The sequence below is a fragment of the Coffea arabica genome, chromosome 2e (assembly GCF_036785885.1).
Source record: "Coffea arabica cultivar ET-39 chromosome 2e, Coffea Arabica ET-39 HiFi, whole genome shotgun sequence".
NCBI classification, from domain to species: domain Eukaryota; kingdom Viridiplantae; phylum Streptophyta; class Magnoliopsida; order Gentianales; family Rubiaceae; genus Coffea; species Coffea arabica.
In genome coordinates, this window is record NC_092313.1 from 62,204,344 (window position 1) to 62,219,698 (window position 15,355).

Here is a 15,355-nt window from a genome sequence, read left to right on the forward strand (position 1 = left end):
TTGGCTTTGTTGGTGGGGACTCCCAAGTAGTTTGCATACTCATTCCTTCGGCTACACAACCTTGTTTGCGGTTAGGGGCCATGGGTGCTCAGTCTTTGGCATTATGAATTCCCTGACATTCGTGAGCTTTGCCTCTACCAAGCTCATCCGTAAATGTCTGTGTCCCGGCACTTGTGTTCGGACGCTTACAAACACAGGATTCCCGTCCACCAAGTCCACCATGAAGGCAGCATTTTTCTGTCCCCTTTTGGAGATTCAATGCACTTTCCAAAATTACCTGTATTTGATGTAGTCTTTGGTCTATCACTTGTGAGTTGTCCGACACATTGGATGCCAAACGAAATATTTCTGCACTTTTTTCTAAGACTTTCTTTCTCAGGCCCATGCACTGAACAAGCAGGTCCTCGTACCAATGTCTAGGCACCTAAGCGGAAACAACATAGATGGCTGTATTAATTTTACACAAATTGCGCAAATTAAATGGCGGGTGAAGTACAGGGCGAAGAATGCCATACCACATCACCAATAGCACATAGAAGAGGCAACCCTATTACATCGCCACCAACTCTGTGAATGTCCTCTTGCTCCAGTGATCCATCAGTTTGTATACACAACACAGACCAGGGAGGGTAATTAATTGGATGTTTCAGTGACGGTGTTGTAGCCTCACTTAGTGGCAACTGGTCACATATATGAATTATGCACTCCTTCCCACTGGGTGCCAACGTGGAGGAAGTCATTGGTTTCATTAGCCTGCTGCGCACAAACTCGTCATACGTAGCATATGGAGGGGGATCTGGGTATAGGCTTGCAATGGGCAGTCCATGAAGCACATCATGTAGCATGTTTTCCGAAATTGTATCAGTGCTGTACATATCTGATGGCCGATGGAGAGGTTGCTTTGCACATACACCTGCATACACCTGCCTAATAACCCTCTCGCCCAGGTAGTAAAATCTTTCCATGGGGTCATCCAAAAACAATCTCGTTGCAGTTAGTTCCTTGGATTTGAGATACCGACTCGGCAATGCCATTGCAGGGAAGGGCAGCCAGTTGACCTATGACACATAATTAACAAGCGATGTAACATTGGTTTGTTCAATAGGTGGAACAAATTCATAACAACTGTTAACACTTAGGCGGTAGAAACTATTGGATGTTCTATGTACGGGAACTAACGTTTTCCGGGTTAATGGTGTCAATTGCGCGGCGAAAATGTTCGACCGTAGACGGTGATTGTCGGTTGGCTCTATTACACGAGCGCCATCGCCACATTCTGGGCAATACGTCCCTCTCATCTTGTTTCAGTTTATACGGACTTAACTGAAGAATTTCATAAGCCCACACCTACACGTGGTCGTACAAATTATGTCCACCGTTCGAGATGAACACTAACTGCCAGAAAAGTTTATGTAACGGAACATGGAAATGTCGAATTGACACAGAGTGAAGGCAATTTTGGACTTACCTCCCAAACGAAGCTGTAGCCGCCAAGGCTTTTCATCAGGCGTCGGGAGACGGCGGACATAAATCTGTACAAGGTTGCCATCCCTGCCCCTCCCCAGTTATAATCCCCTATACGATCTACGTCCTCCAGCGCAGGCAGACAGCACAGGTGAATTGTTTCTACCGTGTTGCTAAGTAAAGTGCGGCCAAGCATGTATAGAAAGAAAGCTCTAGTCAGATGTGCCAGCTGGACGTCATCGTTCTCGTCAATCGTCTTGTCTTTGTAGAATGACAATATATCGGTAACTCTGATGGCACCGACAGAAGCAAAAGCTGGCACCCAACCCAATTGCTCCTTGATGTAATTGACATTTTCTCTAACATTGTAATCCCACGGAATGGGCAAGCCGCCCACTGCAACACCGGTTATACAGGTGAAGTCCAAGGGTGTCAGTGTCATCTCTTCGAAAGGCAAGTGGAAGGAGTTTGTTGAGTCCCATCATCGCTCCGCAAGTGCGACAGGCAACTTCCTATCTCTATCGGCCACGGGCAAGTGGCTCAGAAAATCCCCAAACCCAGCACTAACAACTTTCGCGGCCACCTTACGAGGCAGCCTCTTCCACCACTCCATAATTTCGACTGACGACGCTCTAGGATAAATTGAATAGACTTCCTGTGCATTAATGTAGAACCAATTCAACCATTTTTATATATGTATAAACCAAATGAGGACTTAGGGAAAAATAAGCACAAGTAATTGTCGACATTGATTCTGCAACATTTACCCCCTGTGCAAGGAAAATGTGTGATATGTGGCTTTTCCGATCAACCAGCAGTTCTTGTGAGTGTTCTTCATCACGCGGTAGCCGGTAGTGATAGATCCTGCCCATCGCACGGCTGTTGGAGTTGGATTTTGGACGAATATTGTGACGGCGCAGCCTATCACAAAATCCTTGTCGCCCCACCCGCGATTATGAATAGCTTTGCTGTTAAGTGTTGCGGCCTTGTAGGTGCGTAGGCGTCTTTCTTCGCGAGAAATTTGAATAGTTAGACATTTTGGACGACTGTGGCCAGGTTGGGCGCGCAATGCCCTTGTACCTTCTAAGTAGGGTTGCAAATTAGGAAATATGTGTTACAGTGATGGTCGGCGCGTGTGTTAAGCATGTTTTCATTGGCCTTTACATACATACCCTTTTCAGTTTTACTTGGACGACTAAGGAAACAGGTGGCCAACCTGCGCGTCGTAAGCAATTAAATGTCTCCGAACGTTTCATTATAGCAAGGGGAAATTAGGGATTAGAAAAGATGAAAAAATTTGAATTTAAAAACACAAACCGCAATTTTGGGACATTAACAGCTAAAATTGAAAAGCAACTGTAATGGATGGTCCGGACGATAAACGAATACGGGTTGCCACAACTCCAATGACACTACTATGTTGACACGGGTTAATATTTCAAATTAAAATAACATTCCACATAATTTCATACTAGAGGTACTCGGCTGTGCAACGCACAGCCAGGGCCCTCTACAACATTAGTTAAATACATAGCAACAAATATTTTAGTACATAATGAATAGACATATAGGAAAAATATTAAGTATAAAAACAATTAAAATTTGCTGTGAAAAGAAATTTCATATATAAAGTTAACCCCAATTTATTGTGATTTGGAAAAAGAATTTTTAACCAATATTATGTGTACGTAATGATACCAAAAAAGAAAAGAAAGCAAATCCATTATGAGTGCATTATCGGTTTAATAGTAGCATAGTTTTAGTTGTAATTAAATAAATAGTAGTGATAATGTTACTAAAATTTTAATAATTAGAAAAAATATAGAAAGCCACAAAAAACATATCACTATCTTCAACATCAATAAAAAAAAAATACAAACTTGCATATTTTTCTTTCTTTTTTGAGAGAAATAGCGAGTTAATCTATCCATTTAAATCATGTCTAATAGCATTACAAATTGATGAAAACATTATCTAACCAAATAGTTATAGAATATGTATAGCAAGTTTAAATAAAAACATGAATTGGCATATTTGTAAATCTACATATGCAAATTGAAATCCAACAATTTGTTTGATTGCAAATATGTCTTGTTAATCAAAATAGAATTTTCTAATAATATTTTGTAGAGTGACACTCTAAGTTAAAAGCCTCAATACTAACTTCTACCACCAAATGCATTCCTTTGAAAACTGCAATTGTTTTAGCTAGTCAAATGAACAAAATATTATTAACTTCTTTAGCCAAATAGTAATGACATGTCCATTTCTATGCCTAACAATCAGCTCAAACTGTAATTACATTATCTATCATTATGGGCAATAGAAAAGGATAAGAGTAAGTCATATAGAACCAGTTTAAGTAAAAGATTCTGAAATCTAATTTTGCACTTTTTTTATTTCCAAGCTATCATTTGTTAAAATTAAAACCATGAAAATTAACTACCTATCATGGATACAAGCTAGTCATTCAAAATGTTGAATGAAGAGATATAAAATATTATCTTCAAATTCTAAATTGCTAGCCCTAACAATTATTTTACACGTCATCCACCTTATCCATTTTCTAAGCATTTTTCACAATTAATAAACTTTATATAAATTAAAATATAATTACCTATCCATAAATTAAGAGATTCTGATTAATTTTTAATTTAATAAGCATCATTTTTTTCTTCCTGATCATCGTTTACCTTCGATTTTCATTTATTAGATTTTTTTGTCCTCTATTGTAGTATTATCACCCTATTATCAAATAACAATTTAAAAAAAAAATAAAAAAGGGTTGGTAATCTACATAATGGTGCTATTTATTTTATGAGCGAAAAGTAGTTACAATTCTTTCATTGTTAGCCTAAAAATTGTTCATGTAATCACCACTCGTCTTGTTGCCGACCTTAGTTTATTATTTTTCCAAAAATAAAAATATCAAAAAGTAGTTTCAGAATAAATAAAAAATAAAACACTAAAAAATTGTTTCTTTAGATTTGGGGAAAAATATTCACAGCATCACATACCTCTTTTGGGCAAAAAAGAAAGTCAGATGAAGAAGAAATAGGTGAGAAAAGCAATAAGTAAAGGTTGCTGATCAAGACGCAAAAAATGACAAAAAAAATATCAAATAGTATATACCAAAAAGAGACATTAAAAGCAGAAGATTATGAATCTTTCTCTTAAAGTATAATGTTACTTTTTTTAATGTGGAGTGTATAATCTCTCTGTACTGATCTAGAATGTTCTCTAATGGTACCTTTTTTATATTCTTTCCATACCAAACTAAAGTTTTATCACACTATTGTACGCACTACTTTGGATTTTAATACTGCCATGTTTGTTGATCTTTTAAATGCATGACATTATTTCCCTTTTATTTGCTAGTTAAACTTGCTCTTTTACTTAAGATTATTAAGTTAACTTCATAAAATATTAACAGCTAAGTTTTTTCTGTTGCTAATAAGTTTGACAATGCTTTCCTATTATTTATCCTTCCACTTGTCAACTTCATACCAACTTCGCATATTTAGAGAGAGTTGTACCATGATATAAGATATGAAAGTACTAGGAGGCGTCTGATAGATAGGGAACAGATAAACGAAGAAGGAAATAAAGATGCATTTTCACATTTTTGAAAACTCATCCGAACATATCAGTAAACAACACCATTTTTTTTAAATTTGTGTTCAGATTTATCGGAATTGCTACCATAAATATTCGCAGTCAACAATTTTATGGCCACGACATACCACTTACTAGGGGTGGCAATAGGGTCGGGTCTGGGTTGGCGGGTCGGGTTGAGACCTAGATATAACAAAGAACCTGCTGACCCGAACCCGAAACGGGTCAGGGTACCTGACACGAACCCGAAAATTTCGAGTTGGCGGGTCGACCCGAAATGACCCGAAACTTAATTTTAATTTATTAATTTATCACTGTAATTTCTAATAAAATCAATTTTTCACAAAATTATTAACATCATCAAGTAATAAAAATTTAAATAAATAATTTCAAACCAAATCTAAAATAAATTAAACACCATAAAAGTGTTTTATCTCAAACCAAATATAAAATAAATTAAAACAGCATAAAAGTAAATTCATTTAGGATTAAATAATTAATGCCTTTGGAAAAAAAGAATGATTTAGTTTAGTTAGATAAAATAATTTTTATGTTTATTAAATTAGTTGTAATTCGTAAACAGGTCATATCGGGTCACCACGGGTTGACCCGAAATTGACCTGTTTTCTTTTCGGGTTCATCGGGTTCGACCCGATTCTGACCCGAATTCCCGAAATCTCAACCCAAACCCATTAATTTCGTATTAGATTCGTGTCGTGTTTTCGGATCGTGTCAGGAATTGCCACCCCTACCACTTACACTTGTTTGTCAAGAAATGCAATGATCAAATTAGTTAAAAATTTTTATAATAGTGCAAGTACTGGTACATGGGTATTTCTTAATATAATTTGTCGGATATCGCTACATTTTTTAAAAACTATTTCTAATCTTCCCAACCAACCTAACCCTCTCATTCACTGTATTTAACAATCCTTCTGTTATGTAAATCATTATACATTACATTTTTTTTAGCATGTCATGCATCACTTATTTCAAATTTTCTGTATATATATACATATATACACATGTATATATATTTTATTTATTATTCTGTACCACAATATAAAAAGATGTAAAAATATTATTTTCATTTTCAATACAATCACGGGCCTAGGACGTGTCAAAATACTACTGTGTCGAACTACGCATAAGTTTGGGGACAAATTATGGAATAATTGTTGGATAATTAAGGAGCATAATGAAACTTTTTTTTGGATGATTCAGCAGCCGAATTTGTAAATTTCAATTTACGCAATCAACTCGTTGGGGACCATGGCAAAATAAAATGAACAACATCGCTTATTCTACCCTTGCAAACAAATAAAATGAACAATCCATTTACTGAACCCAACTCTTTAATTCTTTCGCTAATCTTCACAAGCCGCGAATTGTGAATTACTAACACTTAAGTTTATCAAATGTAAAGAAAACTGTGAATTTGCTGATGTGTTGCACAGTGCATATGGCCGGTAAATATTGGACTAAATTTCAAGGCGGGAACATGGTTTCGTTCTTTCGCCATACGCGATTGGGACCGCCAGTGTTGCGCCCCAAAGCATATGTGAAGGGCCATGCTCAGTAGTCATTGAAAAACGATAGTAGTGAAATCTCACATTGGAATTCACAGTTAAAAGTGGGCCATCATTGACGTATGACCGTTCTTTATCTGCCAACCGTACAACTTTGTGAAGGCTTCTCCTATAAGCAAGACTGGCGCCAGTCTTGTCATCTTGGGGAATTACACCCCAACCGAGCCAAATTTGCTCTCTAACATGTGCTCCCTGTAAGCCATGTGACTCGTATGATCACCAGAGCCAAATTTTCTACCGCCTTAAAAAATATAACTGGTGTGCCTTACACCAGTTGTTGAACCTAGTTGGGTCTTATTAACCCACTAACTCGTACAACCGCTCCCGTAGGCTCCCATCCAACATAGAGAGCAAAAGATACAGTAAGTGATACAAATGTATTCTTACTAATGATAAAAAAATCTCTCTTGCATGCCCCATTCGACCTAGATTAGGAAACGTATTTGTTGACTTGAATGGAGGAAAGCCAAGTATGGCCGGTGTTTTATGCGAGAACTGCCTGGCATTTTATGTCATCCCAACTTCATAACGCGATTTGGGAAAACGGGTAGTCAAAGGTCATGAAGGAGGAAATACTTAAAGAGCTGGTGTTTTAACCTTTTCAAATTATTTTGGAGAGACGATACTCCGAATTCAAGCAAATTCGCTTTGATCCCTAAAAATGGGTACTCCGATTACAATGGAGCAAACCCAAGAAAAGCGTAAGTTGAAGTGGACAAGGGTTACTTTATAATTCAAATACATAATTTGGTTAGTGGTACTCTGCTAAAATGTGCACTGTGGTATTACTTGTGCAACATGAAAGCCACAAAGTCCATTTTGTTTAACCGTCTTTAATTCGTTTATTGTAATAAGCGAGCTACAAACTTGTTCCAAGCAAATAGGGGTAGGAAAGGTTGTTCTTGTCTACCAAAATGGATTTATTATTGTTTCAGCCAAAGGAGGAACTGAAGCCGTTAATGGGAAAATGAGTACCGTCATCTTAGAACGGAGGATAGGCAGAAAATATCTGGTGTTTTATTCAAAAAATGTTTTTATTTGTATTTTATCCCTTAAATTAAGTTGTGTATGGAACAATGGGTACTCTTTTGTTGTAATGGAGGAATGCCGTAAACAGCTGCTATTTTCTTCGAAAACGGTTGCATTGTTATTCGACCAAATGTTTTTGTAGAAGGGAAAATGAGTACCCTGTTGTTGTAATGGCGGAAACACATAAAAGGCTGGTATTTTTTTGAAAAAATCATTGTTATTATTGTATTCGTAAAAACATGTCTGTCTACGTCAAATGGGTACTCTGTTCTCATATTCCTAGTGAACCCGTCCACAGCTGGTCTTCTATAGCGGAGTAGTGCAATTCAGAAATATGCATGCGATTTGGTTCTTCTATTTTTCCCAAATAAAAATTTAGATGCAGTGCCAACTGTGACTTATTATCGCACTAACCTAACTTAGGTTCGTTAACCGTAGTCCGGAAAAGGAATCATTATAGAGGCCAAACTGTTCTTAACCACTCAGTCGATGCACTGCAAGCTCCTCCATTTAAACTCAGCTCCGTCATCCATATCTCCTCCTATAAAAGTTTCACACAACTAAACTTCTTCCTTGCATGCCCATTCACCCCCGCATTGGTTTCGCACAACAGCCTTCGCTATTGCATGCCGCTTCAGCTTCATACAACCACGTTCTATAAGTTTCGCATCTTTCTTTACCACCTGTAACATGTAACTAGACGAAAGATTCGCTTCGTTCTGTATGTTCTAACCCCTGAACCGACCAGTCTCCTCGTAACATAATCCTTTTCCAGACTGACTCATGGCACTTGGCCGACTTCCTGAAATACATGTCCTCAACAACGGAGGCATGGTCGGCTACTTTCAAAATGAGGTCTTACCACTTCACCACATTGGAGTGAAGTGGATAGTTGAGGAAGCGTTGGTTCGGTTAGATAGGTTTCCCAGAGCGGAGTTTCCGCAGTCGATGTTGGTGTCTTGCATCCCCGTTCGCAACCCCATTGCGAACGAGGAAGTATTCCGGTCGCTGGTCAAGTGGCGCCGTCGTCCACTCCCCCTTATGCAGAACCTGAAGGCGTTTTACATCATGACCTACAATGCCTGGTTTGTGGGCAAGGAGGAATTTGTTGCATATTTTCTCGGTCTAAAACCACTGCTCCATACCGACGTGTGGATCCTCTTTGGTGCCAATTTTGAAGATTGGTCTGTAACACGGTTTCTGGCTGAACAGCGGTATCCCGCCAGTATGACACGCAACGTTGCCATTGCGGACAACCTTCACACCGCAACCATTTGCTGGAATCCATCAGCTGTAGAGATCACGTTTGAAGACAGAGATGCTATTGATAGCCTTCTCCTCACTGTGCGGCGCAAAAAATACCGCAACTTTCTCAGGGTAGCTACCATGGTTGCCTCCTAAAACCCTATGTTTGGTCTTATTGTGGAGCGTTTCGAGTGAACGTTCGCAGGTACAGCAGTGTGCTTTTAAATTTTTTTTTTCAACATCATATTTGAATGGTGGGCGGTTTTTTGTTCATGGCCCTTGCTGTTTTTGGGCGTACCATGCATGGTTTTGATTGTAAGCGTATGAAGGGTAGGGGTTAGGGGATGACAATATGCAAGGCCTGAAAATTAGGAGTGCACCGTTTGTCGGATATGTAAGCGGAGGTACTTAAATCCAAATATATAAGTAAGAACTTGTTTCGTCGTTCAACTCCACAAATTTCACTGTGATAAACCTAACAATGCTGTGCCACATCCCAATTGGTTGTACGTAAGTTTCAGGTTGTTCAGTTGGCTGGCTAAGCTGAAGTTCATATTTAACAACGCAACAGTTGTCAATGCAGTGACTAATGACGTTCATCGATCAATCAACGATCCCTAGTACCTCATCCGCACACATATTTCGGGGGACAAAGGGAACAGGCATTTCTAAAAATCACATAATGCACAATGTAAACAAAAATCAAATACGGAAACCTAGTATGTCATATAACGCAAAATCATCATTTACACAGTAACACTCCGCCGGTTGGGCCAACTCAGTCGCACATGCGGCAATCACCGGTTGACAACGGATGGACAAAAGGCAATGCCACAGCAGTAGCAACCAAAAATACAAGAGCCTTTAAACGAGCCTAAATGCCCATTCTATCCTTATGGACACCATAGTCCAGTACTGTACAGGGGGGGTTTGGAGGGAATGCAATCAACGCCAACACATTAATTCACGGTTTCAGAACCAGAACAAGGACTACCGCCACCACAGCTACCACATCAATGTTAAGGATCGTCATGTTCCTTTGCATGCTTCTCAGTTCATCTATGATGGCAGACACCTCGGCCGCGGGTGTATTGGTGACGGGGGCGGTACTTGACGGGGCGGGATCGGGAACTTCAAACCCCGTTGCTCGTGCAAACTCATTACACCAACCAATGAACATTCGACAGGGCCTCTGCAATACAACTATCTTAGCAATTCGAAATATTTGTTCGGAACAGTTATACCGAAGAACTTACCAGGGCATTAGCGCAGCAATAGTAGTGGCGCCCCCTGTTTGCTTCAGACATCCAGACAACACGAACCGCACAGCTTCGACCACAATTGCAATATAATGTAGGCCAGACCATGCTATTAGCCGACCCGGCTGAAGACGAAGAAGCCATTCGCAAAGGTTAATCTCCTCCGGTACACCTGATAACTTTATCCCTGCCAAACACAAGGACACGACGCTCCCACGGTGTCCACGGACAACGCCTTTAACAAGAATTTGGGGGTTGGAGGGAATAGGTTTTCCCCAACAGTAGTCAACACATTTGTTTGCTTATTTAGTTGATGTTTCGGAACGAATACAATAAATATGAATAATCTCACAAACCTCTCCTGAGATTTCTGACACTTTCACTGGCATCCCCTGAGCTTCTTAAAATTTCACTAACCTCCCTTACTTTTGAGTTTTTTTGTAACAATGCAGTCCAAATCTGATTACAATATTATTTTCATCTGTGAGAAGGTATTTTTATTCCATGGATGCCCCTTTGGTCCTTGTATTGGTAGAAGATTGAAAGAAGAATAAATTATTAGAATGATTACTAGAGTTGAGGGGTTATAAGTACAATACAAAAAATTGTAAGCACCAGATGTGGCAGGAAAAATGCCGATTTTCATAAATTTTAAGTCAACTAGTAGGTTATCTATTTAACATAAAATAAGTAACTAATTAAACTAATTAAATGGAAGAAACTCGTAATAGAGGAAACCTATACAAAACGGATATATTACTGGGCAATCACATTTTTTTTTTAACTTTGACGTATTTAATTTATGTTAAATACAAAACCTATTAGTTTTTCTTTCGTAAAAATATTAGTATATCACCTTTTAAATTTTACTTACGTTAACTAATTGACAAATGTATCTGGTGGTTGGTTATTACATTTAACTAGAATAACAGAAGTTTAATACCTAATGAAGGTGATTAAAAAATTGTTACTCCTAGGCGGCAATAGAAGAAGTAATCTGGCGCCAATTTCTGAAAGTTAAATTTATGTAAAAATACATAAATTTAGTATGTTAAAGTTAAAAAAAGAAAAAGAAATAGCGCATAACATACTAGCTCTTTGTGGGAAATTGACAGTTCTTGCGAGTGTGTATTGTACCGGCTTTTTATGGGAAACATACCGGCTCTGTATAGGAAAAATTTGGTTAAATAGCGTCCCAAGAAAAACTAGTATGTTTTGTACCAACTTTTTATGGGCAACATACTAGCTCTTTACATCAGCAAATACCGGCCAAGACAGACCTAGTATGGTTTTTATTTAACATAAATTAAAAATATGACGGTTTAGAAAAAATTGAACAAACAACGCATACTATACCAGCTCTTAATGGAAAACTGGCATGTTTTGTAGTACGTTTTGTATCGAATTTTTTACTGGAAACATACCAGCTCTTTATAGGGAAAAAGGGTTTAATAGCAGCCAAAAGGAAACCTAGTATGTTTTCTGTGTAACATAAATCAAATATGTGAAAGTTACATTAAATAAAAAAGGTTATGAAACAACTAAAAGTGTGGATGTCCCTTTGTATTCCCAAGAGGATTAATTCATGAAATATTGCTATATTATGTATAGAAGTTACAATCCATTACAGGTACAATCGTCTACTCATTTTCTCTCATATTTCAATTGAATTATAGTATTTCATTTAATTAGTTTATAACAAAAAATAATACATAAGCATATTATAATAGAGAAAACCCTTACAGAGGATAAACAACAGCTCTTTATGCTATTTACCTCACTTGGCGAATAAACACCAGCTCTTTATGCCTCTTCTCAATTAATGGGTTCCAGTTCGGATATCCGTGATAGCATACGAGGAGTCAGTTTGGCGGGAGTATATGCATCGGACGTGACCTTTTGGTTGCCATTTACCCCGCCGGACCTGTCTACCAAATCTATGCTAGCGACTTCTACAAGCTGGTTGACGACCCATTACAGGTACGAACTAAGCCTCCCTGTTTATCACTGTGGAAGCTCCTTTGCTCTGCGATGAACGTCGGTCAATTTACGATGTACGTGTACTTCATGACTGTTCATGTTCCCTTGCTATCGGTGTATTGTTACGGTTCGGATGAATTAACCGTATTGACAGATACGTTAGTCGGTTTGTAAAATTGTTTCGGATGATTGTTTTTTGATGACAGAATGTTGCGTCGTTTGCAGGAGAAGTCGCCACTTTCCCATTTCTGTTTGTTTATCGCTACGGTTAGTCGGTCTCCTAGAAATTGGGGATATTACACCTAATCAATCATTATTGGATTTTATTAGGAAGTAGGTGTTGTTTGAAGTTTACTCCATTCTTGGGGCTTTGACGGATTCACTCAATTGTTGGCAGTAAAAGAAGTTAACCGGACATGGCCAACGAACAAAAACGGAATTCAACAACCTCCATCCTCTCCCTTTCGACCGAGGTGCTATCCGAGGTGCTTGCACGTGTCGCATCTTCTTCATCCACTGATCTTTTTCGAGCAAAACTATAGTTCGTTATGCTATTGATGATACAAACAGGAAGAGGCGTATTCTTGTTTGACATGTGCTTTTCGTTTGAGTTTAATGGATCATTTCTCTTATTTTGCAGCTGTAAGTTGTTTTATGAAGTTTCGGACGCAGACAACATTTACCACCGGGTGTCACTCGACAAGTTTGAAATCGTTTCATGGCAAAAAAATGACAAAGTGTCGAGATTCTTGAAGAAGTGTAGCGAAAGCAAAAATCCAGAAGCCTTGTGTCGAAAAGGAGTGGTAAGCATCGGGCCGATGTCCCGTTTGCTTGAAAATTTCTAGACTAAATTCACATCATCTCTTTCATTTGAACTTCATTGTGATTTTGGTCTGCACACTTTACCCCTAAAAGATATATACAACAAGTCCCCTGCAGCTTTGGTCATGACTAAATAATTCTTGTCCCGCTGCCACTGGTCCGCCTGGACTTTTTGACTTTTTTGTTACTATTTCAATCACTTTTACGCAAGAGTGTAATATCAACCTTGCACTGCTTAGGTTGATTATTTTTCGAACAAGCATGAGGACTCAGCATTGGAATGCCTGGAAGAAGCTGCCAATTCAGGTCATGCCGATGCTGCATATGCGTTGGGAATAATTTACATATTTGTTGGTGGAGACGAGTTAAAGCACAAAGGTATGCGACTGCTGAGCGGGTTGAAGAAATCCAGAATTCTGCAAGGGGGAGTGAAACTTTGTCGTGACAATTTGCGAGCGCTGCTGAGGATGATATGGGTCAAGAATCCTGTGTTTCTAAACCCAACGCCCATTTGTTGTGCCATGACACACGAGAGGAAAACATCTTCATGGCCTATGGATGCCGATGACGTGGAGGAGAGTACATGTGAAGGCTGCGCTTGCGATGAAGAAATTGGAGCAATTTGTGCTGCCCTACCTTATCGTTAGTGTATAAGATTGAATGTTCAGAATTCCTTTTACTGCACAAATTTGTCACCATCGTGTACAAATTAATTATGTTTTTTCACTGAATTGACCGCTACTTCTTACTCTCTTAATATTACTGGTATGAAAAGCTAAATAGCTTATCTTGGCCCTTTTATGTTCTGTAAAGTATCACTTTCTCGTAAAAGCTCAACTCTTTATGGCTTTCCTCCATTATAAAAACAAAGTACCCGTTTTTTCATAAATTATTTTTTTATCGGGTAAAAGTACAATAAAATCGATTTACGTTAATTGACCAGCTCTTTATGGCTTTCCTCCATTATAAGAACAGAGTACCCATTTTTCCATAATAAAATTTTTGTATCAGGTAAAATAAAAATAAAATCGATTTACGTTAATTGACCAACTCTTTATGGGTTTCCTCCATTATAAGAATAGAGTACCTATTTTTCCATAAATAATTTTTTTTATGGGGTAAAATAAAAATAAAATCGATTTACGTTAATGTTTCTGAACTCTTTATGGCTTTCCTCCAGGCAACAACAGAGTACCCTTTTTTTCATAACTAAATTTATTTATTGGATAAATTAAAAATAAACTCGATTTACAATAAAAGACCAGCTGTTTATGACTTTTCTTTACAATAAAATCAAATTACGTAAACAAATTTATTTATGAGATTAAATGAAAATAAACAAGTTCTTGAATAAAACGCCAGCTCTTTTTGGCTATCGTCCATAAATTATCCATTTTCTGATTTTTTTCATAAGCTAATTTAGGGGAGGTTTCTGAAAGTATCCCTTATAATGTATGTGTATATAATATTAATAAATTATATAAATACATAATTACATTTGTTATTATGAATAGATTGTAATATAACCCCTTGTAATTTGGCTTCCGCATAACCCGCTTCGGAATACACGCTGGAATACCGAATCGGGTTGATTTTCATTTGACGAAATCGGATTTGCCTCCCCTCCACGCCCGTCCCCGCCTGATCAATTATCCTACAAAAAATTTGTCTTTGTTGAACTTCTCATCGTTTCTCCTGTTAAACCCATCAAAAGCTCCGTTGTTGTGTAAACGCGCTGAAAAGCTTCGGTTTAAACTTTTCCCCCTTCTGAAATTTGGAGCAGTTCGAAGAGTTTTAGGCGGCAAGGTCCAAATAAATCGAATTTATCGCGTTCGCTTCCTCAGTTGCTCAACGTACTCAACAATTGAATCGCATCCCGAAGCAAGCATAGGCAGTAAAATGGAGGCCTGTATGAGTCTTCCAGTGTATGCAGGCATGTGGGTCGACGTAGAAGCTCTCGCTGGTGAGTGTATCGATATCACGGAATATCTTAATGCCCAAAATTTGTTAAATTTGCTGGGAAATAATAACAAGTGCTATGATGCAATGGTTAGGGAATTCTATGCTAACTGTAGGGCAAATAAGCAGAAGTCTGTTCTACGTTCAGTGGTTAGGAATGTACACATGAAATTGTCTGCTGAGGTTTTGTGTTCAGAGTTTGGGTTGGTTGACAGTGGATACACTGTTGACTATAAACGGATTAGCGCAAAGAATGTAGATAAGGTTACTGTGAAGGGGTACAATGACCTAGAATTTCTTGGAGAGATTAGGCTAAATGGTGACAGAGTTATGAACATGGGCAAAAAGAATAAGTTTTAGGCGCCGTATATGAAAGTGTTGCCACGGCTGTTA

At 38.2% G+C, this 15,355-nt stretch overlaps 1 protein-coding gene across 1 annotated transcript; it reads left to right on the forward strand.

The window, feature by feature from the left end:
- Window positions 1–12,597: 12,597 nt before the first annotated feature.
- LOC113729267 (putative F-box protein At1g67623) lies at window positions 12,598–13,650 on the forward strand. The gene is made up of 3 exons (XM_027253585.1): window positions 12,598–12,722; window positions 12,822–12,984; window positions 13,243–13,650. The coding sequence occupies exons 1-3, from the start codon at window positions 12,598–12,600 to the stop codon at window positions 13,648–13,650; spliced, it is 696 nt and encodes a 231-aa protein (XP_027109386.1).
- The last annotated feature ends 1,705 nt before the right edge of the window (window positions 13,651–15,355 follow it).